Source organism: Stegodyphus dumicola, chromosome 3 (assembly GCF_044657685.1).
Source record: "Stegodyphus dumicola isolate Sdum_Otavi_A_Nest chromosome 3, ASM4465768v1".
NCBI lineage: Eukaryota > Metazoa > Arthropoda > Arachnida > Araneae > Eresidae > Stegodyphus > Stegodyphus dumicola.
The window spans coordinates 271,938,509-271,964,383 of NC_140770.1; the positions used below are offsets into that span (position 1 = coordinate 271,938,509).

General features: G+C 35.2%; 1 protein-coding gene across 2 annotated transcripts in view; it reads left to right on the forward strand.

The window, feature by feature from the left end:
* LOC118181714 (uncharacterized) overlaps nucleotides 1-25,875 on the forward strand; it is a 307,120-nt gene that overhangs the window by 203,940 nt on the left and 77,305 nt on the right. The window contains exons 2-4 of one of the 2 annotated variants that reach the window (XM_085814145.1): nucleotides 9,721-9,772; nucleotides 16,029-16,315; nucleotides 23,181-23,492. In XM_085814145.1, the coding sequence (XP_085670271.1) occupies nucleotides 9,721-9,772; nucleotides 16,029-16,315; nucleotides 23,181-23,492 (651 nt within the window). The remainder of the gene's footprint in view (nucleotides 1-9,720; nucleotides 9,773-16,028; nucleotides 16,316-23,180; nucleotides 23,493-25,875) is intronic. The other variant, XM_085814146.1, reaches the window with a different exon arrangement.

The following is a 25,875-nucleotide window of genomic DNA, read 5'->3' on the forward strand; positions in this document are numbered from 1 at the left end:
CAAACTCTGTCTTTCTTCTGTACCAATAGGGGCAGTGATGTGTCTTGAAGGTTGGTTATTTTGAATGTCACAAAACGAAGAGAGCTGTCTAAGAGCACGAGGGCTGCCGTCATGGAGGACTTTCTGAAGGTTTCTAAGGCTCATGTTCACATTACACTTGAGGAGAACTAGCCGTGCAGCCAGACAGCTCGCCTGGGTTTGAATCCAAAGCAGCCTTAACTGCTAGTATTCAACGATCGACAGAATCAAATCATCTACGCTTCCCAACCAACTACGACACAGCATAGAAATAATTTATATAAAAAATATCGTGTGTCAGTTTATGATATCTGTAGAAGTATGTATATAATATCAGAGATGGGGCAAGATATATGTAAACCAGGCTAAACTGAAGTATTAACTAAGTCATCAATTCGCAACGGATTTTATTCTGCTGAACGTTCTCAGCAGTGACAAAGCTGATCACATCGGCTGAACATGACTGATGAAATTATGAGTTTTTTTAAAACCTGTTGAAAAATTTGCATCATTAAATAACAGCAGTACAATATAGAATAACAGTGCCGTTATGGCGAAACAGCAATAAGCACTACTTTTTAATTTTTAGCCCAAAGGGCTGTTAATTTCGTTTTGACATTTTGCGTCGAAAGTTTTAAATGTCGGTTCACTTTTCAAATTGTTGCCCTCAAATATTATATTTAAAGAAATTGAATAATGGTGAATCTGCATAAATGCATATATGTGTTTCTCACACTGTGACAAAAGAATGGTACCTAGAGCCATCCAATTTTGAATAACGTAATCTTCCATCGAATATGTGCATCTGGAAGCACTGATTTGGAACTTGAAATTTGTTTTATTATCGATTTCATATTTTGTAAAGCATTTATGCTTAAGAAACACTCAGCGATTTCAAAGCAAGCAATGGCAACACTGTACAGAAGAGGGGAGAAAAAAAAAGAGAGGGGAAAAAACATTTTTATCTTCAGCGCGCGACGCTGTGTACGGGGAATTCTAAAGATACGTTCTTTTTAAAATTATTTTGAGATATTGCTGTTGAATTGAATTTTATGTTTTAAGTGCAAAGAACATGACATTTAATAAGTAAGGTGACACTAGAGGTTAAGGTAACTCATACACCTTAAAACCCATAAGATGTTCGAATAGGTGACTTTTGCAAGAATTGGGATAACTTATTTATTTTATAAGCAATTACTACCCACTTTTTACAGCTAACTACATAATATAGCTGCTTTCTGAAATAGTAATCAGAAAGTTTGTGTTGCCACAAATATTTTTATAATTTAATCTGCTTTGTGACAACATTTTTCGTCATGTCTTCAACTTGCGCGCACAGTTTAAAACATTCTCTTTCACAATTTAATTCCATATTTAATATATAGCTTTTATAACAATTGGAAACTACTGTGAACCTAAAATTCTAAAAATTTCATGCTAAAATTTTATTTTATTTTGAGTTGAGTTTATAAAATGTATTTTATTAAAAAAATTTTTAACGTTTTCGCCCATAATATTTTTCAATATTAAAATATTCGTCAGATTGTTGGTTCAGTTAAAAAATAGTGCCCATATAATGAATTCCATTAAAATTCAAGTATATACCATTAGCCATTTTTAAAATATCATGCGAGCAAAGTGGAAACACGGCGAAATATTTTGTCACAAAGAGGATTAAATTACAAAAATATTTATGGCAACACAAACTTTCTGGCTATTAGTTTCCAAAGCAGCTATATTATGCAGTCAGCTGTAAAAAGTTGGAAGTAATTTCTTTTAAAATAAATAAAATATTCCAATTCTTGCAACAGTCACATATTCGAAGATCATGAGGGGTTTAAGGTGTACGAGTCCCCTTAAGAAAAGTCCCTTTGGGCATAATGTAAAAAATCTGAAAGTTTTCAGATTTTTTTATGTACCTTTACTTTTGTGTTCTGTGTTATGTGCATGCATATTTTGTAAGTCTATGTCGTATGGGTATATGTTATGTACATTATACCAAATCCCGAAGCAGCTCTCTTGTTGCCTCTGGGAACCGTTGCTCTGGACTGGAGAGAGCATGGGACATACACTTGTTTACTTACGTTGTCCTCGCCTTCCGTCATCAATCACTACCACCAGCATTCAGTGACTTTAAGAATTCGGATACTGGTTGTGCATCTAAAAGTTGAAAAATTATACATGTTTTGATGATATCGTATGCCGCCAAATATGTTTAAAAACTGTTTAACTAATTGAATGTATAAAATGTGAAATTTGAACGTCTGTTTTCATATTTATCAAACTGTAATTATTAAATTTAACTTACGACAGGATGCTGATTGGAGTTTTTCACCACGTCCTGATCTAGGAGAATCTAAATTTAAGGTCAGATTACTGGATGTTATTAATAAAAAAGAATATATTATTAAAACACACAAAAGTTTAAAAAGTACATTATTTCTTTCAGCATTAATCATTTCAGATGGCAGAAGTGTTTTTCGCAGTTTTATCATTTAGATCCCAGTTAAACATTAGAAAATACACTAAAACTGTATTTATATGATGTGAAACATATTAGTGTTGCATAAATGCAAATACCTGTATTACATTGTGGTTTCCATTTGTTTTTCCATCCACTTATTGCATTGAAACTTATTTTCAAAAGACTTCTACAACAAGGGCTATTAATGAATTGATTTAAAATTTTACTCTCATATATTGTTATCGTTTTCAAAACTTGCATACTCAAGAGATTTCTTAAAATATAATAATTCATTCAAAACATGCTCGAAATTAACTCATTTAAATTCATTCAGACTTATTCAGACGCTTAGAAGAACACAGTTAGTAATTAACAACAAATTTGCAAATTAAAAAAAAAAAAAAAAACGAAAAGTTTCAGATTTTAAATTACGTCTAAAGGGGAGTTTTTTTAACATTTTGTGTGTTACCTTTATTTATTAAATATCATGTTCTTCGAACTTAAACGATAAAATGCAGTTACAAGAGCAATATCGCAAAATAATTTTTAAATGAGCAAAACTTTAGAATTTCCGATACACAGTCTCGCGCGCTGGAGATAATTTTTTTTTTCTGTACAACGTTGCCATTACTCGCTTTGAAATCCTTGAGTTTGTTAATAAAAAATTCGTTAATGTTTTACAAAATAGGAAATCGATAATAAAGCAAACTCCAAATTTCCAATTTGGGCTTCCAGATGCCCATATTCGCAGTAAGATTATGTCATTCAAAATTGGATGGCTCCATGTACCGTTGTTTTATCACCATGTGAGAAACATATATACATTTATGGAAATTCTTCATTATTTAATTTCTTTAAATATAACACAGGGCTCTAATACTGGATGGCAAGAATATGAAATATTATACACCATTTATAGTGATTCAACGCAAAATGCCAAAACGAAATTAACGCCCTTTGGGCTAAAAAGATTTATAGTATGTAGTTTTTTTACGTAATTTGAAAAGTTTTTAATTTGATTTTCCACTTTTAAAGAAAACATCTGCGTAGAAAACATTTTTTAGTGCATTTGCTGAACTTTATGCGAACAAAAGAAAAGTACAGGAACTGTTATACTTATCGTTCTTCAGTGCAACTCCTTTCATCATTCGGAACTTAGTTGCAAAACAAGTACAAAAATTCTTTAAGAATGCATTTATTCTCGAAACATCATGATTTCAGTGTCAAGAGAGGAGGGGGGAAAAAAGAAAATTTTCGCTATTGTTGATAAAATTAACAGCTTCGTGAATAACGTTTACAAAAGAGGTTATAAATCACCTGCAGAACAGGTCTCGTTTCTTTTGCAAGTAACTGTTTGCTCGATTCAAAATGATGTCGATTATAGTTTGGAAGATAAATGTTGCGGAACTAAAATAAAAAAAGATGTCTGGCTCCTCAGTTTCTTTTTATGGAAGCGGAAATGAATGTGATTCTCGCGCATATTGAAGAATAGTTTACCTTTAACTCTTGCGGATAAGCGTAGATGAATCGATTTTTATTATTTTTACATTTCAATACCAGTTTTATTGATCCAGAAAAGAAGTTTTGCTCACTATTTGAGCAACGTCTTGAAATGGATCTGAGAATGCTACACATGTCGGAAAATAAGAGTGCAAAATTTTCGAGCCTCATTGATGAAGATATCTAGTTTTCACCTCAATTAAGAGAAGTATTTGTGTATTCCATTTAAACATTTAATACGAAATTCCGTTCTACTGGACAGATTGTCGAAATTTAGTCGAAATTAGTAGCTTTTAAAAAATTAGCTTTCAAAATTTTAGTTCCTCCATGATAATTGAATTTAGTATATGTTTATCAATATCTGTTTTTTTTATTAAATTTATTTGATTCTTCCTTTCACATTTCGAAATTAAAGTTCCTTCCAAATAAAATTCGCCCATTGTTTGTGGTTTATTTTTAAAATTTTTATTTTAAAATAATTTTTCGAAAAGCACTTTGTATCGTAACCCATAAAACGCTTACCAAAATCTTAAATTTCCTAAGATATACGTGAATTTACGTATATTGTCACGTTTTGAATTTTTGGCGCGTTTTGAAGTTTTGTGTTAATCCTTAAAAGAATCAATCAGCATTTAAGGAGTTAATTTTAAATGACGTTTTATTAACACCTAACAACAATACACGAAAACGATAAAACTGTAAAATGAAATTGCATTAAATAGTTTTAAAGTTCAGAGCGTGAGTTCAAACAATCACATCTCACTTCTGCAGCTCGCGTGCATTGAACTGAGTATTTTCTCTATATCGTCGGTAGAGCGCGTTGCCGACGATACTCATTTGTTACAGTCTTCCCCCCGGCTACGAAGACGTCTCGGTGAGTAGCCAGAGGAAGAATTGTTTCGTTGATTCTTTTACGCAACAGTCTTAGAAATGTTCTCTCTTGGTCTCCATTTCCAAGTGGAGTGCTTCTTCGTGATATTACTCAATGGTCTTGAGATCTCTTTAAATTAGGAATGTAGCGTCGATACCAGCTGCAAGTCTGAGGGACATTCTGTACTTGCTTCACATTCTTTGGCAAAGGAATCTGTTGAATGACTTTTAGTTTGACAGAGTCTACTTCAATTGCAGAACTTGTGATATAATGTCCGAGATATTTCACTTTAGAGCAAGCAAAATGACATTTGTTTCGATTGGTATGAAGCTTGAATTTGAAGAGTCGATCAAAGACTAAGCATAAGTCTTCGAGATGCTTCTTAAAAGTAGAAGACATCACAATAATACCGTCGCGATAAGGAACAGTGTTGACCTTTAACCCATTCCGGAAAACATCCATTAATCTTTGGAAAGTGGCTGGTGCCGCTGATAGTGGAGCCGAAATTGCTCCACTATCAGCACAAGCCGTGCCATATATTCCATTGATGGAGATATTCATGACTGCAGTTGTCTTAGTATTGCTTAACTTTTGTATACAAATGTTGTCAAAACGAGCTGAGGCTGAACTCGTGGCGTGCTAACAATCTGGGCATTTTGATTTTGTAAATCCAACTTTGCCACAACCATAGCAAGAGAGGGCTGGTTTATCTGCTATATTGGTACATGTCCTCTTCACTGGCGTGGATTTTGGGATACCACCTTCCGAATTGGAATTTTCTTTCGAGTTGGTGAGATTGCAGCTCTGATTATTATGTAAGCAATCGTAAGTGTCCAACATTTCTGCTAATTCTGCGGGCGAGTTTAATTTCGACCAAATGTCCAAAAAATGATCTCTTATTTCTCGAGAAACTCTTTTTCATTTGGTTAGTTATAATGAGCAGCTTCAAATCATCAAATTTTGTAATGTTTAATTCTCTAAGCCAATTTTCAAAATAAACTGGTCAATTCAAAGTAGAAATCGCGCCAAGTACTTTCTGATTTCTTCCGACGTAGAGCAAACAGTTGTCGAAATTTATCAGCGGTGAGCTTATAAAGGGTGTCCCAAAATTAACGCAAGATTTGAATTTGCCACTCTTCGTGCAGTAAAGTTTTGGCAACCCTATTAAAAACCCATTTGACAGCTGATAGTTTAGGCTTAGAAGAAAAGAAGCATTACACGATAGTACAACATGTTTTCATTGTTGAAAAATATGTCAAAAACACTGAAAGTCTGGCTGCCACAGTTCGTAAATTTCGATGAAGTCCATTTTCACCTTGATGGCTTTGTTAGTCTTCAATACTGCTGCATTTGGGATTCAGTGAACCCACATGTGGTTGTCGGAAAACAAATGTATCCTTAAAATGTCACTGTCGGATGCGGAATTTGGGCTAGAGGCATCATTGGAGCGTAAAGCTAGTCAAGCAATGAAGTTACTGGTGCTCGATATAGCGCCACGATAACACAGTTCTTTCTGCCTGAATTGGAGGATATTGATGTGGACGACATTCGGTTTCAACAAGACGGTGCCACATGCCATATTGCCCTTGAAACAATTCAATTACTGCATGAGACATTTCCTGGCCGTATACTCTCTCGTTTCGGTGACGAAAATCGGTCCCCTAGATCGTGTGATTTAACACCATTAGATTTCTTCTTATGGGGTTATTTGAAGTCAAAGGTTTATGTCAACAGGCCGACAAGCACGCGTGCACTGAAGGATAAAATTGAACGCTGCATCAACGAAATTCAGCCACATTTATGCGAAATGGTCATGGAAAATTTCGACAGAAGTGTGAGTATGTGACAGCAAAGCCGTTGAGGCCATTTGCCCGTGTGTTATTCCATACATAACCCTATCCTGTGTACTCTACGATTCAATAAAAAAATAACAATTTAAATAAAAAAAACTGTTTTTTTTTTATTTAATTCAAATCTTGCGTTAATTTTGGGACACCCTTTATCTCTTTAGGAGCATCTCCTTTATCTTTTGATAACCACTAGATTCCTCTTCTGGTTCACGAGCAATCAATTTTCCAATTTCTGTTGGTAACGATCCCACTAAATACGGAACCCAAGTTTCTTCCGGAACCTTTAAGAACTTTTGTTGCCTCTCAAAAAGATTTAGGAACGAGGCCAATGCCATTATCCTTAGGATCATAGTTAGGTAAAATTCTCTCAAGATCCCAACTGGGTTTTTCAACCTCAACAACAGGACCTGCTATAGTGGAGAGAGGTGTCTTCTCAACTTCAAGTTAAAGTCTCAAGCGTTAGAATTCATCAGCTCGCTCTTCTTCTTTTTCTTTGACTAATTTCTCTTCCTTAGCTTCTTCTTGAGCAATACGTTCTTTCTCGTTCTCAAGTCGTTCTTCTGTTATATTAGTTAACATATGTTTCACTAATTCTTCATCATAATTATCGGATTTCGTTATGAGTTCTTTTAATTGTTCTTTTAGATTGTCTGCCACCACTAAATCCAGTTCAAGGTCAAGAATTTTTAAATCTTCTTTTCTTCCCTTACCCAAAAAGGACACTTTGACTTTTGTGAAATTTAAAAACAGTCGTAAAGTGCACACTATGGCTGCTAAAACCTAATATTCTAATTTTATACTTGTTTGAATTTTAAATGTATTCAAATTCGTCCTTCAGTCTTTAGATATTGTTGATAATTTGAAGCCCTTAGGGTCATACAAAAGAAATCAACTTCGAAATAATTGGAAATAAACACTGCTGGTTCATATTACTTACAATTCACACATTGGACACAACTTAGAATCAATTAATGTTCTAATACTACAAATAATCAAATATTATTCAATAGTTTTAAATCAAGATTACTTATCTTAATTATACACATCGGGGTAGATGTTAGCAATGTACCTCTGGGGTAAGAAGATCCATTCCTTTCATGTAAGACAACAAAATGGTTATCGCAACATCTGTATGAAGTATCCTGAAATAAAAGTAAATCCAACGCATTCTGCTACTCTATACTGCTGCCGCGAGTTGAGCTCCAATTTTCTTTATAGTATTAATACTTATAAGAATCAATAAGCATTTTAGGAGTTAATTTTAAATGACGTTTTATCAACACCTAACAATAACATACAGGAAAATGATAAAACTTTCAAATGGAATAACATTAAATAGTTTTAAAGTTCAGAGCGTGAGTTGAAACAATCACAGCTCATCGCAGTGTATTATTTGATTTAAAGTATGTTTTTTTTCGAGTTATTTTTAAATTAATACAATTTCAATTTGCCCATTTAGTTTTAATTTAATTTAATCTATATTTACTATAAGTATATAATATATGTATAAATAAATAAACCCCATGCGAAAACTAAAAAACAGAAGCACAGTGAAAATTCTCAAGAAATAGGGGGTTAAAACGAAAAATGATATTCACATCTTTCCCTACATCGTCATCAAGGGCTTGGTGCTACGAAGAAGAAGTAAACAAATAAAGTAGTCTGGCCCTTAAAAAATTATAGCATCAAAAAAGACAAATTTGCCGTAATAATTAATACAACCCATTCTATATTTGTTTCATTGTTATGTGAAACTGTGTTTTCCCTCATCATTTCTTAAAAACATTGCATATTAAAGTCTATTCTTGTTCAGACAAAGCGTTAATCGAGAAGTTCATAGTGTTTTCTTTATAATCAAGGTCTACTAGTGGCCGAGCGTTAATTCGCTGAATACTGGTACTTCCCTCCGAGCTCGAATTTCGACGAAACGAGCTGACTGCGTGGACGTTTCCGTGATCCCCCCCCCATGTAGATATGAGCCACTTTCTCTTAAAAATGGTCCTTCATGAAGAGATCCTTCCCGATAGACAGGTAGCTCTCGAATTACACTGCCTAAATTATTTAAATCTTTCGCATCGAAAGAGGGCAAAATCTCTTTTCCTCAAACAGCGATAACGCCCGTGTCTAAGAATTTCTCCTGGAAAGCCTTTTCTTCCCCCATGACAAGTTGAATACTACAGCACTAACAATAATATACGTAAAGCGAGAACTTCTTTCTTGGACGCTTTCACCCTGTATGAAGTTCCCTCTCGGGACGGGATTGCAACTTCGGGCATCAAAAGCTAAACGCTGACAGTAAACAAAGGAAAGAGAAGGTGCATTAAAGTAATAGAACTACTTTTAGTAGCTTCAAAAGAATGATTGACATGTCATTTAACAACACCTAAAAGCAATCAGTAATGCAGTAACGTGACGGGAGGAAAGCAGTAGGTATGAAATTATTCAGGCGTTCTGGGCGTCCAGCCGATATCTGAATGCTCGGGCGTTTGGGGCGACTTCGATGCAAAAGAGTTAACTTGTCGGGCCCATCAGCGGCCTAGTGGTAAAGTCGCTGAACACTGGTAGTTCTGTCAGAGGTTCGAATCTCGGGAACGGGATGGCTGCATGGGCGTTTACGTGGTTTTTAAGTTTCTATTAAATGATTAAATAGTGCATTTAAATGAAAGTATTGATGCTCAGATAATTTGCGCGGGTAATAATTTCGCCTGGATCTTTGATTGTGATGCCATAACTGCCTTTCATATATTTAGAAAGGGAAATTACTGAAACTTTTAGAACAATCAATGTGATCCTGAAAATTTTTAATCTTGATTTGAAACATTATAAAGATTTTTATTTATCGTTCTCCCATATCAGGTATTCTGATAAGTTACAGAAATATTCTTAGAAAGATATGAAAGAAAATTGGGGATTAGTAATTTAAGAATCTCTTTCTTTTATATAATATTTTGTTGTTTTAAATTAATAATTTTCATGGAGTTTCATAGCTTACTATTTGATTCCTTGTTTCTTTGCAGCAGTTGGCTTGTATCTCAGCGAACATTTCGTCCTTGGAAATCATGCTAACCAGTAAGTACATATTTTTACGAATTTTGCATATATGTAAACAGTTGTAGCAAAATTATATATAAATTGTAGTATCTTTGTATAATATAGTATGAAAGTCTTCATAGTGCGAAATATAATAGAAAAAAATAAGGTTACGAGGATCCATTCATTTACAATGAGGTAAAAAATTTGCCTTGCCAAATTGGCTCTATCTCGCCAATGGGCCGATTCCTATGTAACGGTATCTGTATTCGACCCTATTGTTGCGCCTTACGGGTTCGCGGATTTGGAGAGATTGACGACAACACTTGATGAAGAATCAAAACACAATTTATTTGACAGTACTACTCAGGATAGCTCCCAAAACACGTTTACAGTTGTCGAAAACTACGACAAGCACGCTGAAACAATCAGCAACACAGGCTATAACGGAGAAGATAGCTTCACGGCAAAGCACTAGACTACAGCCTCCGATTCGGTTCGGTCGCTCTCGGAACTCAACGTACTCTCGACACTCTTCACGCTACAACTCGCGATGCACTCGACAGCCTCAACGATGCACTAATTGGCGATACACTTGACGACCAACTCGACACTAGACTAACGGTCAACTCGATAGGCTACGAGGCACTCACTACTCCTCGTACCAGCAGGAGTTATGTAGCATTCGCCCTGCCTTCGAGAACAATCTGGGACAGAACGTTAAGAATTCGTTCTAGAAGGTTCTTCATCCGTCTAAGTCCAATTTTATCCTCAAATGTCGCCAAATGATCGATTTCGAGCCAAATCCGGCAACCCGAATATCCCATTTTCTGGCAGCCCTAAACCTGCTTTGCGGGCTATTATTCTTTCTATACGAAACAAAAGTTTAAAATGTTGAATCGAGAGAGAATTTTCGTATGTGAGATTTTAAATTTATTAAAATTGTCACCTTTGTTTTCAGAAAATATCTGTACCCGTTTTGCAGTTCCAAATTTGATATTGCCACAATGACTGTATTCTCGTCTCTTACCTCACCAACATTTATTCCTTTCAATTTAATTTTATTTGCGTATTCTAACTACAGCATTGTTCCTTCCCAACGTCATTCCTTTTGACAAGCTTCGTTAATACCACCCACCTTGTCGAATAATCATAAGTTTCTGGCAAAAATGAGTACCTCACTCTCGTCTACTTTAAGTTCTATATTTATTCCTAAGTTGTCTTTGAAGTGTTCTCAGTTTTAGCTGACTTCAGTGTTTACGTTTTGCCTTTATTTTTAAAAGAATGGAGCTCAGTATCATCTCTCTGAAACGAATAACAACTAGCTCCGTAACACGTGTTTTGATGTAATGCATTTATACGACACATGGATTTTAGCGGGACTAAATGTTGCATTTGATAATGTTAACTGCCTTTATCTTCGTTGTTAGCTCGTTTTAGAGTGAAAATATTTGTTTCAATCAGCTTCAACTGGAATCTTAATTTTGATGAGATTTTAATTTATAGTCATTTGTTTAGTGCATTCTTACTAGCTTGGATATTATTTATATGCTTTGTATTCATTTTCCTGCTTATTTCTAAAGAGAACGTGGGTACTTGTGGTAGTTGATATTTAACGTAGTTAGTGGGTTATTTTATTTGTTGTGCATTTATTTATCTGCATGAATATCATTAATATATTTAAGTGCCCTTGAAACATCTGTCACATTGCATTCTGTAACAGAATTATTTAACAAATGACGATGAAACAGAGGAAGGAGAAGATTGCAGAGTCATTAGTTTTTTTTTTATTTTTATTTTATTTATTTATTTTTATTTGATGCTGGAAAAGTGTAAAATGGGCAATGCCCTAGCACCTCGACCTCCCGAAGGTGCGACCGTTGCAACACAAAGGCATGCGTAAAGGTGGGAGAAAATACCTTATATGCTCCCTCCTTTTAAAGGGTGACTCGAAATTAAGGGATTTGGCAATCGCGAAATCCTGGTGGTGAAGAATCGTCCTTCACCACATTTAGTTCGGGCGCCACTGTAGAGTCATTAGGATTGTTTGTTTTTAAGTAGGAGACCTGAAAAATGAGCAATGCCCTCGCCGGGACTCGAAACTGGACCTCTCGAATACGCGCCGAGTGTGCTACCATTACACCACGGAGGCATGCAGAAAGGAGGGGGAAAATACTTTAAGTTTTTCAGTATAGGTTTGAAAAATTGCATTTATGATACTTAGATCGAAGTGTAGTTTCTTTTGCTATTTAATTCAAATAAATATAAACCTTATAAAACAAAAAACGCAACTGAACTGCAAATTGGACGCAAATATAAATGTTTAGGAAAATTTACGATCTCATGTAATGTGACCGGGAAGTGAGTCATGAAATCATTTTATAGGCTCTCAGTGATTCATCTAAAACATAACAGATGTAAATTAAGATAAATTTATGCTCCCTATGCATCATAATAAAGTACAGGTTATCAAGCTATTTAAAAAAATAAATCCTGTTCAGAGACGAAACTGCAAAGCTGTTCTACCGGCTACTTTTTTGTTAAGTTGGAAATTTTTTGAAAGTTGAATGAGGTTGCCCTTTGGCAGTTGAGAAACTATTCTTATTTCTTACCCCAGAGCCAACTGATAGATGCATATATTTTAACTCGCAAAGTTCATTATAATGTTCCTTCTTTTAGCCAGAGGTTATAGAAAGTGATTTATCACCGTCAATACCTACAATTGGAGCTCATTATATCCTTGAAACGTCCTGCTTTCATAGATCTGGCAGATGTATATCAGAAAGTTTTATTTTGAAATACATTACTCAAAGTCTGTTACATATTTTTCTGCATAACAACTTCACACTCAAGTGCGAAAAAAACGTTAATTTTATTTTTACATTTTGTAAGATGTTCTGTAAAGCAGAGTGTATAAATAGTTCACATTTACTAACTTTATTTTATGCACTTCATTTCAGTTGATATATTTGTATTGATTAAGTACTTTTACATCCTGTTTTGCTTGCCGCTATAACATCAGCATATAGTGCACTGCTTTTCGTTCATTTTATACCTGAAGTTTATGAATGCTGTCTATCGCTCTGAGTCGGTTTCATTATGAGGGTAAATTGCAGGCCTAAACTTCAATCTGCTACGTTGATGTGTGCTTAAGAGTCTGATTGTGTTAATATCTAAAACCAAAGAAGGGTACAAAATCTCGATGAGATAAGTTTCTAGTGATCATAAGCGTACAATTTATTAACCCCAAAGGCGTTAGACCAGAAGGGCTATTAATGTAGTTTTGGCATTTTGCGTCGATTCATTTTCTGAGTTGATTCACTTTTCAAACTGTTGCCACTGACTGTTACAACTCTGTATTATAAAGAAATTAAATAATGAAGAACCTCCATAAATGTATGTATATTTCTCGCATTGTGATAAAACGACGGTACCTAGAGCCAAGTAATTTTGAATAACGTCATCCGAATATAAGCATTTGAAAGCACTTATTTGGAATTTGTTTGATTATCTATTTCATATTTTGTCAGACAATAAAGAATTTTCGATTAAGAAGCTCAACGATTTCAAAGCGAGGAATTGCAACACTATATGAAAAAAAATTATCTCCAGCACGCTAGAGTCGCTAGATTGTGTATCGGAAATTCTAAAGCTATAACTCATTTTAAAATTATTTTGTGATATTGTTGTTGAACTGAATTTTAAGTGCGAAAAATATGTTATTTAATAAATAAAGGTAACCCGCAAAACATTGAAAAAACGCCCCTTTGGGACGTAATGTAAAATCTAGATTTCAGTAATTTTTGTAATCCCATATCAGTATTTTTAGTGAATTTCAGTATTTTTAAATTTTTTTTTTCAACATTTTTAGTTGTTGTATTTTGTTCCATTATTTTTTGTTATATGTTCTTCATTTTAGGTTTCAGTTTGTATTTTCAGTGAATTTCAGCATTTTTTGTTTTGTCTTTTTTCTATATTTTTTTGTTGTATTTGTTTACTTCAGTAATTTTTGTTATATCTTCTTTCATTTTCAGTTTCTAAAAGCAGTTGAATAACCGCTAAAATTATATCTTAATAACAAAGATATATTTTCTCGTTATACGCTGATTTACAGAGTTGATGGCATGAAATTCATTTGCAATACTGAAAAGAGTATCTGCAAGAACGTTCCAAATATTAACATTAGCTATTTCAATACCAAATCCGTAACATTAATTATTGGCTTCATTTCAGCAATGGAACAATGCATAATATAGCATGTATTTATTTAACCAAGCGTCTTTATGATAGTTTATTTGCGCAGATAATTCAGTTTGTATAACAGCCAGCACATATAGTAGTGTGGCAATATGCACAAATTATACATAATTGAAGCTGTTAATTGTTTTATTGCTTATATATGTAATCGAGTTTTATATGTAATCAGCGCAAAATTTTTTTGTTAATACAATATCGAAAAGAGTATGTTTCTACAATTGTTTTTTAATTATTTGATATATAAATAATATATAAGAAACACAGGCGCATACGCGCATCTTGTTATATACTTAGTTATATATCTTTTCAAGCTGTAGTAACATTATTTAGACCAGAAACATAAATCAATACGTATGTATATATATGCGATTATGTTAATAAAAGAACTCGGATGCCTATATAGTTTAACTATATATATAACTGTGCATTTTACATGGGCCTTGTTTGCCACATACTATATATACTCTTTTATTTTGAATTTCAATAAATGCTGTCTGAACCGCTAGCCCTACCCGAGGCAATGGATAGCATCTGTCAAAATGACATTTCACTATTAGACCTTTTTGAAACGTTAATATCATTGGTCACCCATGGAAGAATTTCAGTCACTAGCCACTAACCCGCCTAGGCGGTAATAAAAGGAAACAATTCAAGAGATGACAGATCTGGCGAGTAAGGTGTGAAATCTAAAATTTATTCACTCCATTTATACTACAACACCGAGCTAAGCTGTCTCAGGTACCTGGATATCGCGTCACACATTTCTCTTTTTCAGAGCATTGCAATCGCCAGATTCAAATATTACAAATTTCCTTACGGGATATAATTTCCCGTGAGCGGTTTGAACATATAGTGAAAGTTTTTGAAAAATAGTCATCATCTTTGCAAATATCAGTTTATAGTAAAATTGGGATTTATGCCCTTAAAATATTGTTACGAATTTTGTATTTAGATAGCTGATGTTAGTAGAATTATAATTGAAATTGTTTTATTTCCCCGTGCAGTGCAGCGCTAGATGAATTTTAAAAGAAATCTGTACCGATAAAAATATAGGAGCACATGCATTTAACATTGAATAAATGAATGTGTCTTTAATTTGTATTGAAATTTAATCAATGTAATTGACTGCTGTGTTAGCTGTAACCGTAATTCCATCGTCTTGTTGGTTTTCAGAAATCACGAGAAGCAATGAAATTAGCAGAAATTTTTCGCGACCGATTAAAAGCTATTAAAAACCGGAGAGAGAATATCTCAGCTCAGTTGCTTAGTTACTGTTATTCCGATTTGTTTTAGGTTCGCGCGAAATGAGATATCTGAATTAGATTTCTCTTTCTCTTTGAACTGCATTGTATTTTAACGTTTTTAGTAGTACGAAGTATAGCTACTGGTTGTATTGCGTTCTACTGACTATGAGTGTCTGATATTGTGAATACTTGTAACAATATCTCTGAGGAAATTTCCAGCATTTTATTATATTTCTTGCGATAAGAATAAAAATTTATTAATCTTTTATCGGATTTGCGCATTCAGTCTATTACAAACCCGTACGCATGCAACAATATTTATGGATTCTAATATATTTGTAGTTAAATATTTAAGTATATCTATTAATTTTTTGGTTCCTTATTTTCAATTGCATATAAAATATTTTTTATGCTCAAACCCTAAAATTTTAATCTATGTTAAATATATTTTTCCTATTTAAAGCAATGAAATGTTACGTACATTAATTTCACCCTATAATATGTGTTCGTATCGGAAGTGGCGCTTTACATATTTGAACACTGTGAAACATTGTTAAACTGCCGACGACTCACGTAAGTTTCTATGCGAAAAGGGGCGACAGGTTAAATGCTGGCATCTCTGCCCACTGAGATTTTGTGAATAATTTTTTTGCATACTTTTTAACCTTTCATGTTTGTCAGTTAGCAGACATAATGAAAACAAATGTACAATATACTGACTCTGAACTTAAATAAGTTTAAATAATTTATCTATTAATTGAGGAAAATAATGTTAGGCCTTTCTCTCAACTTAGTGACGAACATGTTCACTTGAATGACAGGAAGATCAAACAAGGCGATCCAATCACTTCAGGAAAAAGGGAGCAAATTCAAGCATCTATAATACCAAAGATAGGCCCTCAACGACACGACACCAGAAGCCATCCAATCAGTTCTAGGCGTCCTGAAGCGGAAGTAAGAATATTAGTTCCGGGAAGCCGCATTCTTTCTCCTCCTGACACAGACCAGTTGTTTCGTGCGTCTTCAATCCTAATGGATTTCGATGAAGATACCAGGCAGTACTTTCTGCCAAAAGATCATGGTAATATTTGACATTCTTTTTCAATATTCTTCTAAAGAAATACATTTTCTTTTTATTGTTGGTTATGCGTGTTACTTAACAATTTTTAAATCAAAGAAAATCTGAAGAATACCTTAGGTTTAAAATATAGACAGGTAAAATGCTTTTGTGTGTGTGTATATAAGTACGCGCGTGTGTGTTGGTATTAATATACGTTTCTTTATTGTATGTGTAGCAGCCCAGATCTGCAGCACATGCTACAAAATTACCTTTATCGAAGTATAGGTAACCCTCCTATTACACGATAGATAGGTTCCTAGAAAATGCCGTGTTGTGTGAAACCGTGTTGTATTAGACCCAGAAGCAGTACAAAAAGGGGGGGTTATGTTCCGAAAACTTATTGAAATCAAGTATTTTTTTAATTCTACATAAATAACTTAATTTTTATTAAAAATAAAAGTCTATGTACAACATAAAATCAAAAATATTATTTGAATTTAACGCAACTTTAATTTTCTTTGTCGTCATTGCTCAGTATAGTCAACCGAGAACGTTTTTTCGATAGAATGAGATCGCTTTCACTTTCAGAATATTTTTCTTCATTTAAAGTTCTGGCACCTTCTTCTCCTTTTTCTTTTTTTGATATATAGGTTCTACTGGGCATTTTTTCTCACCACAGTCCAGTTTTGTCGGCATTGAAAACTTGATCTGCTGTGTATCCCTGCTGTTCTGTAATATTTTGAATTTTTTCAGGAAACGTCCTAGGAGCTTCATAATCAGCCGATGCAGATTACCCTTGAATGCATATGTTATGAATGGCAAAACGCTTTTTGAAGTTTTCGAACCAAACTTTACTTGCCTCAAAATCTGGGTTGACAGAGGATTCTCCATGTTAAGGTGCTTGTAAATTTTGAGTGATTTCTATTTAATGATATGTTCAGCCAACGGAGTTCCTTTTTTGACAATTATCATCAAGCTAAATGCTGGGTACCTTTTCCATCTTCTCAATTATTGGCGCCCGCGGGCGAGCTGCACGTTTTGCGGATGTCGAAGATCCTGCAGCAACTGCACTTCTTATTTCTTCTTCATTTTTTCTTTGATGGTCCATTTTTCTGAATGGTCCGGACTGTTGCTTCATTGAAATTAAGACGTTTTCCAATGTGAGATGCCTTTTCTCGTTTTAAAAGACGATCCAAGATTTGCATCTTTACTTCTAAAGAAATAAATTTTCTCTTAAACTTTGTTTTTTATCTTTATTGGGCATATTTTGCGACTGAAACTTAATGCAAAAAGTTATGCTTTAACACACCATGGCATCAGCGTGAGATCATCGGCGTGAGACGCTTTTGTTTTCAGACCACGTAGGTCAAGTTGTGTGTTTTGGAACCCTTAATTGTGACCTCGCGTCATTCAGTTTCTGCGATAGTGAGATTCCTTTATTGTTATCTGATGGCTTTGGTCTTTTTTGACTGGTCATTGTTTCTGTTGTACTATACTTTGACGGTCATGGAAGGTAACACTTTTCACTTGTTACCAGTGAAAAATTTAACAGCCGGTCTTCCCCATGTGGCTCGTCTTCCTGAGGATTTTTGTTTTTATCGGAACTGGATCTTGCAAGACAACTGGCAGGACTTACGAAACAAAGATTCTTATGCGTTAACTTTTTAAACGTTGAAAAGTTTGGAAAGGCTTACTTAAAAAGACCGGAAATAGGAATGTTACTTCCATCTCCTTCAATTGCCATTTCAGTGTGAAACTCTACTACTTTCCACGTGTTACGAATCTTCTTACTTTTACATCGACTGTATGCTTGTCAAGTGATATCATATATAGCTTGCGTTCAATCTTCACAAGAACTGATAGAAACAAACATGCGATCGAAAATCATCATCTATTTCAACCCGGAATAGCGTATTTACGCAGGTACCCATCACACGCAAGCTGCAAATTTGCCTGAGCCGACAATGACTATCCCCGCACCCTGAGGGGTGAAGAGGCAGAATTTCTCTGACCGATATTTGAGTTAGAGCCTTTTTTTTTTTTTTTTTTTTTTTTTGAGACCCTACAAAATTCGGCCACCGTCTTCTTATGTTGGTGCTTTGCTCAACATAGAAAAACTTCATGCGGAGTTTCTTAAATTTCTTGGGATTTCTTGGTCAATTGTCTTTTCGTGTTATCGGATGCCGTGTTGTAGGAGGGTTACCTGTACATATTTTCATGCTCAGAAGAAGTCCGATTTTGTGCCAAAATATGTATGTTAGAACAGTGCTCTATATATAAATCTAATACATATCCTAATTCGTAAGAGACATGAAAAACGCAAGTTGAATTTTGTCAATCGGCCCAGTCACACGGAGGATTCTCCATGTTAAGGTGCTTGTAAATTTTGAGTGCTTTTTAGTTAATGATATTATCAGCCAACGGAGTTCTTTTTTAGCAATTATCATCAAGCTATACGGGAGATATAGAACTCTCCTCTTTTTTATATAATTTTCTTTTCGGGGGGGGCGCAGTGTACCTGTACATTTGGGTCAAGTTGAAGTTTTTAGACCTGCTAATAACTCCATTTTAGCCCAAATCTCAGCTAAACTATCAACATATATGACTACAGGAAAAAGAGTGGAAAAATAGTGATACCAAATGAAGCCTCCCCCCCTTTCAACTTAAACGTCTCGTCACTCTCGACATAAACAGTCGGAATCATCGAATCAGTTGGTTGAAGACAGGACATGGTACCTTCTCCACTTATTTTTCCGAACGAAACATAGCTCATTCCGATCAATGTATATGTGGCGAAGAGGGCAAACATGACCACTATATCGTCAAATGTGCATTAATAGAAAACCATCGCTTAAAACAACCAGAGGCAATCAGTGCATCCAAATAACGTTAGAAATCAAACAACCAAGAAGAAATATAAAGCTCTCAATCACGTTACTCGCTAGTACAGAAGAAGAATTGTGGAATACAATCTAAGCAAATAATTAATACATACGAATTTTCAAAAACTTAAATTAGAATTGATAACACGAGCTACTTTACAAAAAGACAGAGACAAAACCACGAAAGCACAGTTTAGAATTGACAAAAAGACAAGAAAACCATACAAGTCCTATTTGCATATAACAAAACAAAATAAATTTTTTTTGGTAACAATATGCAAATTGAAATTATGTTTAAGTCTCTCTGTAGAGTCACTAGGCAATTTTGACGCTGGAGACGTGAAAAATGAGCAATTCCGTCGCTGGGAATCGAACCTGGATCTCCCTCTCGAATATGTGCCGAGTGTACTAACTGTTACACTACAAAGGCATGCGGAAAGGAGGAAGGAAATACAGAGTTTTTCTAAATGAATATCGGTGTGCCTACAGACCACGTGCCAACTTTGCACATGAAATGTGGTTGCAAGACGATTTTACGGAACATGTTGTTTTCAGTGATGAATCGACATCTCACCTCAGTGGACACTAAGCCATTGTAGAGTCATTAGGATTTTTTGATGCTGGAGACATGAAAAATGAACACTGCCCTCGCTGGGACTCGAATCTGGACTTCTGGAATATGCGCCGAGTGTGCTAAACGATACACCATGAAGACATGCAGAAAGGAGAGAAAAAATAAGTTATAACTCTATTTTCATCCATCCTTATCTGTTTCAACCTGGCCTCGTATAATTTTGGCCGAAAAGTTTGGCCCAGTAAAAAATTTTTTAAGTTACCATTTGTGGAAAAATAAAGTTTCGAAACAATTTGAATGACTGAAAAGAATTGTCTTCGAATTATCGAAATATATTTTACATAATGAACCGAGTAAAATTACAACGCGTTTTAACTAGCCAAGTAGAATTTTGAAAAAATAAAATTTAGTGAGCAGCACATCAATCCTCCATACCTAGGAGCTGCAAATTTTGGTCTAATAAAAAAGACGGCTTAGAAAGGTTGTTGAATAAATCAGCGTTGTCACATCTTCCCAGAAGGTAGAATAAAATGGAACCAAAAACCAAAATGTATAAAAAGAAAGGGGAATTTACTTTAGGAAGTCTGAATTACCTAGCGATTGTGCAAGCATCAGCCATCACCTTCCAAAGTAGCAGGCATCTTCATAGCGACTATTTCCTATTCCAGCGTTTGTTACTTCATAGCGCTTTTCAAAGCGAGCTTTCTTATCAACGCGCTGCACCGAGAATGACACAGCTCGGCAACAACCAGCACTTCTTCCGTTTTCAGAAAATCTCTAAAATGTCTGTATTTTTCACTTCGAGTAAGTCCTCAGAGAAATGATGCACGCCAGAAAGCTGCCAATGAGTAATTAGGTGTGGCTAAATATCGTTCCCAAAACCCAGACGAATTTGCAGCAATGGGCTCACTGAGCTCAAAGGTAGCCAAAGATTTAGAAGTACTTTGTTCCATTCCATATATGGTTAATCAATATGACCAAAACTTTTCGTCATGAACCACATTCAAATTGCTTCCTCAAAGAAGTTTTGTATTATGCCTGAAACAGTTTCTGAAGCTTTGACTTGGATTGATGGTCCGGCTTGAGAAGAGAATTTCATTTAACCACTTTTTTAGTAGCGCAGACACAAAAATGTCTGAAGGTTATAAGACAGGGCTGTAAGCGAATTATTATTTGATGATCTTATAGAGCTCCTCACTTTTATTCTGTTAAATTAAATGTCGAGGAACCTAGCGAACTGCTAAGCGAATAACCGCTTAAGTCCAAGAACAGAAACGTAAACTCAAGAAAGGTTGATTACCCTTTATTTAAAGTAAACGGTCGGTCCCTTTCTCAGGGCGTACAGCAAAGCCTCCACTTGAGCCTAAACTCAAAATGTAAGAAATAAGAAAAAAATTCATGACTGACTAAAGAGATTTAGCCGAAACTAACACAGTTCTAAACTAGTTGGCCCGTAATATTAAGTTAGCCAGCGAACTATCAAAAGGCACGTAATAAGGCCGAGCATAGCAATAGCTTAGACAGGGTAGCGCAAAGGCAAACGCGCGCTTCTCAGGAATCCTCACTCTCTCTAGCGAAGTCAACTGAATTTGACTTAACTACTATTCTCTTTCTTATTTGCATTGAACGCGATTCTTAAAACTTGTAAGGATTATGTTAATTTTGTTAACAGTTAAATTTTGAGTGAAACTTCCTTTCCTATTGATTCTTAATTTCGATTTACCACTTCCGGCCAGAACGTAGTTTTAGAATCACGTCTGAATACTAATGAGGAAGAGGGGTATATAACCGCGAAGTTCTACAATCTTAGTGAGAAAGATACTAAGTATTCCGGCTGGCCGCGTCCGCCTTTTTAGGCTACTCTCTCGTAAGCTATTATTACGCTCGGCCATACTTTAGTCCCTTGACAGCTTCGCAGTCTATTAGCGTTAAGAGGCCAACTCTGTTAGAATCTTGATAGCTTTGACTATATCTCTTTTTTTAAGGTTAGTTTATTTTAATTCTTAGTCTCTTAAGTTCAAGCCCTAGTGTCTGCTTTATTGTGCAAATCAAAGGCAGAGTTTTGTTAAACGTTAGTTGGACTAATAAAGGGTTATTTCACCCTTCTTACTTGTTGTTTTCTATCTCACGAACTCAAGCGATTATTTGCTTACTAGTTCTTAAGGTTCTGTACTTTCAACTGTAACTTAGAAATACACAGTGGAGAATCCTACAAACACATTCTGCTAGGGAATTGTTAAGCTGAAGCTAGGAAAGTCATAAAATGTGAACCAAATTAAAATAACTGTTATGAAATTAAAATATACCTTACAGTCTATCTGAACAAGATTCCAGGTCGCCGGCAATATGGCTGATGGTAAGTTTTAACATCGCCTATTCGTGGCGCATAGGCTTACAATTTCCTTCGCTAATGACAGTTTTGTCTGTTGGCAAGGCGCATTTCCTCGCAGAAACAGTATTAAGTAATTCATGCAGTTTTGCAGTACGTTCACTCAAACAAGAGCTTGAATTCCTGTTTTGGTACCTCCTTTACATGAAATGCCATCTTTTTCAACCTCGTAGGCTCAATGACGACAAAAGAGCACAAACACATTTCTACTTTTACCCAATTTGTTTTACTCCAGGGCAGTAGTGGGGTTCCTTAAATGGAAGAATGGGAACCCCTTGAAAAGTGGGATTCCTTGCCAACACAGAATATAGCGATATTCTAAAATTTTGCTTTACTATGTACAAAACTGTAATTCAGTACTTTTTCGTTTAAATGTCTCTTGCCTGTACCATCAAATACAGGGCTAGCATAAATGATTCATTCATTTTGAAAATACTATATTTTTAAAGGTATTACGCATACACACATAAAAATCTAGGAAAACAACCACAAACTCACCAAGTTGTTTTTCAGTATTTCATCAAGTTTCCCAGAGAAGTGGAGAACGATGCTTCGTCGCTGAATAACAACTTGATGGCGAAATCTTCGTCCTCCAGTGCTTCCTGCATGTTGACGCAAAACTCTTGTCGACGGGCGTAATCATACGGCTTTATTTGGTGCAGGAGTTACGCATGGTACGCTTTGAAATGCAACCGTTGACGCAAAATCTTCCACGCAATTTTTTTGTGGTATTCTGGACATCAGACCAATTGACAAGACGAACATCTGGACAACAATGGTACAAAATGTATCAAATCAGCTCGAGTATCGTCTGGACGTGTATCCGCGTCACCAAAGAGGCACATACTGAACATTTGTAGAGCGTGTATAAACTTGGTGAGTTTGTGGTACTTTTCCAATATCTTTCATGTGTGTACGTGAAATACTTTTGAAGATATAGCCTTTTTAAAACGAATGAATCATTTAAGTTAAGCATGTGTAGTTAATGCATTTATCTAATGTTTTGGATTATTATAAATATATTTGTAATATACTTGATAGCGATCCATGAAGATGGAAGACAACATCGTATACGACATGGTTCTCACAGATATGCATCATCAACGAAACCTCCGGATATTTTCCATGCTGCGAACGATGCTCCTCTGGATGAGCATTCAAGTACGACCACACCAGAGACACTGGCGAAACCGTCTCATATTTTGGCGAAATCTTTAGATTATCCCCATCATAGCAGAGTTGCATTACCTCGTCGAAAGATTGACGGTCTCGGTAATCTACGTCCGATAAATGATAGCATTTGGATATCTTTTCACTCTCCAGAGAAAATCTTCATACCGGTGAGATACAATGGTAAGTTCAGATTTCAATTTCAATGTTGTAACTCTATAAATTAAAATATTCTCAGCTGGAAGTTTGGAAATCAACGGTTGCTATTTATATTGTATAGCATGCACAAAATGCAAATTTTTGAATTCGGATAAAATTACTAAATAAACTTCGACAAAATTTAATTTTGAAACTAACATTTCAATGGAAATTTGTTTATCAATATTACCAAAGTTACATATTAAACCTGATTATTCAAAATGCGCTTTACAGTCATAATATTTACAGTCGGTAATATTACAGATTATTATTATTTACAGTCTGCAATACTACAAATCTGTATTTATAGTACTGTAAATATTACAGTTCCTTGAATTTCCATTAAAATGATAGTTTCAAAATTAAATTTTGTGTACTTCTGTGCACGTTTATGCACAGAATCAATATGCTTATACGCAGATTTAATTCCGAAGAAGTGAAAGCGCTTTATTCATTAATATTGTTGCTTTTTTCTTTTCTGACACCAGTTGTTACGCTATTTTCTTCCTTCACGTTCGTACAGGGTTTGTAGATTTGGAGTGAATAACGACGACACTTGATGAAGTATCGAAACACACTTTATTTACCAATATCCAATCAGGACAGCTCCAAAACACTTTTAAAGTCGGCGAAGATCTACTATAAACACGCTGGAACAATCAGCGACACAGCCTTCACACTGTCAGGCAATAACGGTGGAGACAGCTTCTCCGCAAAGCACCAAAGTACAGCTTCGGACTCTGTCGGTCGTTCTCGGAACTCCACGTACTCTCGAGACTCCCCACGCTACAATTCGCGAAGCACTCGACGATACAAAAGAATATAGCTCTCGACTCAGCACAGTCTAAGACAAAACTCGACGATGCACTAATTCGCGATACACTAAGAGACTCTCTCGATGCACTCGACGACCAACTCGGCGCTAGACTTCGAGACACTCGCTCAATGACTTACTATCAGCCTCGCTAGACGAGGCACACACACTAACTGACTGCGAACCAGCAGGGTTTACATAGCTTTCGGCTTGTGTTCGAGAACATTCTGAGCTAAACCGGTAAGAATTCGTTCCAGAAGGTTCTCCATCCGTCCATGGGATATCGCCAAATGTCGCCAAATGTGGCAACCCTGCCTTTCCTTGGCATTTTATGGCAACCCATAACCTGCCTTGCGGGGAAGCCATCTCACCGCGCCAGTACATTTCGTACGAATATGAATGATATGAATGACCGGCCAGGATTTTCGCTAAGAAAGCGCAAATTTCCCGAAACTACTATGAGAAAAAATTATTTTCTTGATTTTAAAGTAAAAATTCTCCGAGTATCTTATATCTGGATTTGTGTACTTTTAATATTAGTTTGCCTTAGCTTCTTTGACATATTTTAATATCCACGTATATATACGTTCTTAGAGATAACACAGAAAATATTCTAGGCCGTGTACATACGGCCGTGCCGTTTAGAGGGGAAATGACCATCCAGAAAATAAATAAAAAATAAATTCTTTTACCATAATTTAAAGCGTTTCAATGATTGTCAAATTGACGGATAATCCTTCAAAACCAACTTGAACAGTTTACGAATAAACAGCTGATTGCTAATTTGTCCACTTATGTGAGTAATTAATTTTTTATTTAATATATTTGTGCCATAAAAATGCGAATAATAATTTACGTATCGATCACCGTGGCACTGCATTCCATACACCTGGATGTTTTACAGAATTTATGTCCTCTTGAAATTGACTCGAATTTGCAAGTATCTTCTTTAATCTCTCTTGTCAATCTTCGTCACTTTTTTAGCTAATAATAATAATTTCTTTCATTAGTTCGTGTAAATAATAGATGCAGCTGAAGAGAGCTAATCAGAATTTTTTAAAGTACACAAAATGAAAAATTACGTAATTATCTGTACGTAAGGTATATCTAACCCTGTAAGAACATATTAGACAGTTAGAAAATGAGGGATTAGTGCCATGAAAAAGGCAGAAGAGTGGATGCCTCAAATCCAAAGAGTAATTACGTAAAATCAACATTCAGAGTAGAGTTGATTAAATTTAACTTATATATGCAAAAGCAGTTGTTGGAAACTGATGTATTGTTGCATAATCATGAGATTTATTTATTACGTATTACTGAAGCATTTTCATTACTGAGGCTGACAAATAGATGATATGCTTCTATGTATCAAAAGCCTGAATTGAATCAAACTTTCCGAAATATTTAATAACGAATAATATTTAAAGAAATTAAATAACTAAGAATCTGCATGAATGTAGGTATGTTTCTAGCATTGCGATGAAACAACGGTACCTAGAGCCATCCAATTTTGAATAACGTACATCTCCACCCGAATGAACCCGATGAAACAAC